Source organism: Aplysia californica, unplaced genomic scaffold, assembly GCF_000002075.1.
Source record: "Aplysia californica isolate F4 #8 unplaced genomic scaffold, AplCal3.0 scaffold00784, whole genome shotgun sequence".
Classification (NCBI taxonomy): Eukaryota; Metazoa; Mollusca; class Gastropoda; order Aplysiida; family Aplysiidae; genus Aplysia; species Aplysia californica.
Genome location: NW_004798054.1, coordinates 232307 through 237455, shown reverse-complemented (window position 1 = coordinate 237455; position 5149 = coordinate 232307). Strand labels below are relative to the sequence as shown.

Sequence of the window (5149 nt, the reverse complement as noted above, 5' to 3'; positions counted from 1 at the left end):
CTGCATTTTGATGATGTTGAACGGTGTATCTTTGACACAGCTTTGGGAGCGTGAAAAAAATCAAACTTGTTTCAAAATTTGGACTTAAGTGGATAGCTGGCGACAGTGCCGAAATGCTTGGAATAGAACCTCCCAGACCGTGCACTGTTCTGGCCGCCCCTGTTTGCTGTGATTGTGAACGTCTTCCTGTGACACGTGCACACCATGGGTGCTCTCACTGAGGACAAAGTACATCTAGCAGTCTTGTTACAGTAGAGAGAATGTGGAACTTTGGTCCCCTCACTGCTGCCGTTCAGTTGGCTCCAAGTTGTGTCAAGCGGTGCGCACCGCAGTGAACGACAGTTGCGTCACAGTGAACGGTCTAGGGTGTTCTACTACAAGTCTATGGAAATCAGTGGTCAGCAAAATTCATTAGAAAAATTAACGACAAAACCCATAATATGACCATATAAAGTAAATACATACACATCATGAAACTCCTAGCGGCAAGTTGAAATAGGGAAAAAAACCTCATAAAATGTACTTAGATTTTCGAGAAATCGTCAGCCCCTCCCCCACTCCCCCCTCCCCCCTCCCCACTCCCCCCTCCCCCCTCTTTTTTAAAGCCACATGCCATAAATAACAATATCACAAATAAAGTACAAAGAGTACTGAAAAAAGGAAGAAAAGAAGAGAATTAGATCTAGATTTAAGCCCCCATCATAAGCAAACAAACAAACAAACAAACAAACAAACAAACACAATACTAATAAACAAAAACAAACAACCCAACAATCAAACAAACCGTAAACACCTCCCCCCCCAAAAAAAAAATAAAAAAATATATATATTAAAAAACCCCATAATGAACAGAAGTGTTATCGAGAACTATTGTTATTGCATGTGCCCTGTCCCCCGGTCATTGCAGGAACGTGGCTAAACACAGATCAGTGTGAATAGCACGGTGTGTGGGCTAGACACAGACCGGTGTGAATAGCGCGGTGTGAGGGCTAAACACAGACCGGTGTGAATAGCGCGGTGTGAGGGCTAGACACAGACCGGTGTGAATAGCGCGGTGTGAGGGCTACGGTAGTGTTGGGACGAACCACTAACAAATGAACAACAAAGTCTCTCCTTTCTTCTCTGCAAAAATCAACAACAAGAGGTGTCCACTCGCGGCCTGTCGGGGAAGAAATAAGTCGCCTTTGATCCCACAATGTCACTGCATAATCATAACATAGATCACCAGCATTATAAGATCTCTACGTCCACAATGTTACTTCATAAGAATAACAATCATCAGTATAATGTATCATAAAAATATGTCCACAATGTTACTTCAAAGTTATATAGAGCAGACAATCAGTATATTATATATATTATGTACGTCGACGGTGTCAGGGGCAGATGGGTCAAATACAGATATTTCTTTTGAACATTAAAAACCCAAACATCTTGGTTTCCTTTCTTATTAATCTGACATATGCTGTGAGGTGTACAGATATCCAGCTGAAGTAGATCTCAACATTTCGTGATCTTCAAACTCACGTACAAAACCGCGAGACTTAGCTGGTTAAAAAACAACAACAACAACAAAGCAAAAAACAAAACAAAACACAACAAACAACAACCCAGCAACAACACCTTTATATTATTGTATTTACGCACGAGATGACTCACTATTTCCCTTTTTTAGTTTTTAAACAACCTTTTTCAAAAGGTAGTACATACTGAACACTGCATGTATATTACACGCAGTTTCGAAAAAGGTTATGGTGACTTTGTATTTTCTTTTAAATAAGCTTTTCGAAAGGTGCTATAATAGAGTACATTACGCATAGTTTTCTTCTTCTACTGGACAATGAGCGTGCATGGACGTGACCCATCAGCGCCAGACACCTTCGACGTGTAGATAAACGGTCTTGAAATAATGTAATGTGTTTATTGGAAAGGCGACAAAGAGGTCCTGATTCCAACTAATAATTTTCTGCAGCCTACATTTCTGCTCTGTATTTAATTTAAAGGCTCCATTTTCACAGAGGTACCAACACGTATGCCCCTTGCCCCACAAACTAAAAGAAAAAAAAGTAATGAAAAATACAAGCAGGGTCGTGCTGTACTTTCGAAGATGTGTCAAGTGTCTACGCACTACTATCACGACTTCCAAACACACACTTTGTTTATGAACGAGCTAATTTCATATCGACTTAATCCCCATGTGCTGTTACAGACTTGTTTATCAAAGTAAATGTATATGCGTGCTTTTCAGTGATTGTTGCATCACTTATTTCTCAGTAATCTAGGCCTATTGCCTCACTGTTGAGACCTCTCTCGCCTTGACATTAACAGGGACAGATCTAGACTCTAGATTGTCTCACAGTTGAGACCTCTCTCGCCTTGACATTAACAGGGACAGATCTAGACTCTAGATTGTTTCATGCTGCAGTTTGACTTTTGACTGACATTCATCTCGTCTTTACAGAGAAATATATTGATATACTCATTTGGGTTGTAATCAGATCAGACACCGAAAAGGTCGTTTCGAAGACAAAAATTCATCTGATTACCCCCCCCCCCCCAAAACAAAAAAACCCACAAAAAAAAAACCAAACCCCAAAACAAACAAACAAAAAACAAACAAACAAAAAATCCCTAACACTGCGAGATCAAAGGCGGTTCATTTCTCGATCTGGGTCTCCACGGAACAGTTGCGGAGAGCCCGGGTTCCAAGCTGGCCGCCCGTGGGTCTAGTCTTTCAACAAGTGCCACTGCGCCACCTGCTGCCTTGGCTTGGCCACCATGTCGTTCCAGTGGCGCGTCTCCATTGGTCCGCTCCGACAACCCAGGATGACACGACCAATCAGCTCGTTCCTCCCCAGTTTGTCAAAGTCCATCACGCTCACCTCCAAGGTGGCTTCTCGAACCTTCTCCCAGGGAATGTCAAAGATGAACGACTCGTTGTAGATGGGGTTCAGGGTTCGCATCTTGATGTTGGTCTTCTTTTTCTCCACTCTCGCGGCTCCGTACGACAGCCAGATCTTCACGTACGGATCTGTGGGGACAGAGAGTGGGGGTCAGATACAGTCTGTGACGACAGAGGGTGGCAGTTAGATATAACATATCTTTACGTACGGATCTGTGGGGGTAGAATAGGAGAGTCAGATATAGAGGGTGAGAGTTAGATATAACAGAGGTGGTCTGTGGGGATAGAGGGTGGGAGTTAGATATAACAGAGGTGGTCTGTGGGGATAGAGGGTGGGAGTTAGATATAACAGAGGTGGTCTGTGGGGATAGAGGGTGGGAGTTAGATATAACAGAGGTGGTCTGTGGGGATAGAGGGTGGGAGTTAGATATAACAGAGGTGGTCTGTGGGGACAGAGGGTGAGAGTTAGATATAACAGAGGTGGTCTGTGGGGATAGAGGGTGAGAGTGAGATACAGTCTGTGACGACAGTGGGTGGGGTTGAGATATACTAGAAGCCATCTGAGAGGACAAAGGGGAGAGTTAGTTAAAACAGAAATTATCTAAAGTCTATGGCGGCAGAGAGTGGGGGTGAGACATAACAGATCTTTACATAGGGATCTGAGGGGATAGACGGGGAGAGTTAGATATAACAGGGGTTATCTGTGGGGACAGAGGGAGGGGGGGGGGTGTAAGATATTATAACAGATCTTCACGTAGGAATCAAAACTGTTTGTGAGGACAGAATGGGAGAGTTCGATAAATAACAGAAGCTATATGTGAAGATGGAAGGTGGGAGTTACAACAGAAGTTATCAATCGGGATCTATGGGGACCGAGAGTGAGAGTGAGATATAACATATCTTTATGTACGGATCTGTGGGGACAGAGGCTGGGAGTTAGATACAATAGAAGCTATTTTTGTTTTGTTTGTTTGAGTACAGAGAAGCAAAAACATGGACAGAATAAAAGTTATTTAGTGCTGGGGAAAAGTAGACAGACAGAGACAGACAGAGACAGACAGAGACAGACAGAGACAGACAGAGACAGACAGAAACAACACAGGGAAAGCAAAGAAGTAGGACCTACCAGTGGCACCCTCCAACCACCCACACAGACAGAAACAACACAGGGAAAGCAAAGAAGTAGGACCTACCAGTGGCACCCTCCAACCACCCACACAGACAGAAATAACACAGGGAAAGCAAAGAAGTAGGACCTACCAGTGGCACCCTCCAACCATCCACAACAAAAGTTATCATAACAGTTTTGTTTGTGAACGAAAGCGTTTCTTATGCTGGGAAAGGGGAAATGGAATTGGCGGGGAGAACATTTTAAAAGAGAGAGGAAATATAAAACAAACAAACAAACAAACAAACAAACAAACAAACAAACGAACAAACGAACAATAGAACGAACTAATGAACCAACCACAATATATTAGGCCTAATAAAAATCAAATGGCGCTTGGTCGTGTATGAATATAGTTGCATAAATTATATATTTTTCTGCCGGAGACAGGATAGGTGATGTACAACAAAATAAGATTACGAAGGGATGATTGAGATTTTGATTAAAAAAAAAAGACAGAGGTACATGGCCTCAAAAGAACAGACAACAATTTGGCTTCAAAAGATTTGATTATTCAATCAGACAACTTTAAGCATGGAATATTCAAGCCAGAAACTGGATTAACAAATGAAAAAATATGTATGCGGAATGAATTTCAGACGCCAAAAAACACACACACATACCAGCACACACACACACACACACACACACACACACACACACACACACACACACACACACACACACACATACACACACACACACACATACACACAGACACATACATACACACACATCCAGACACACACACATACACACACATCCAGACACACACACACAGAGGCACACACAGGGACGTAGACAGACGCACACTCACGCACAAACACTCTCTCTCACACGATAGGCAGTGACACACACACAGGGAAGCGGGGACACACACACTCACACACATACACACACGCACACTACTAAAAATAATAAAGCAATATTTTTGAAAGCTACTAAAAAAGCAACCTTTTGATAGAATCCTGAAAGAAGCTGCTTGTGCTGTATGGAACATAATCACGAGACCCACTTATGACGCGTGGAGGCAGGAGCACTAGGGTATGAAAGGAAAGGAATGTGCGCGCTAGTGTTTG

At 42.8% G+C, this 5149-nt stretch overlaps 1 protein-coding gene across 1 annotated transcript in view; it reads right to left on the bottom strand.

Annotated features, from left to right (window-relative positions):
• Positions 1–1633: 1633 nt before the first annotated feature.
• LOC101848387 (synaptotagmin-7) overlaps positions 1634–5149 on the bottom strand; it is a gene marked incomplete at its 5' end in the record, with an annotated part of 8007 nt that continues 4491 nt past the window's right edge. Inside the window, 1 exon segment of the mRNA XM_013088668.2 lies at positions 1634–3031. Coding sequence (XP_012944122.1) covers positions 2727–3031 — 305 coding nt within the window.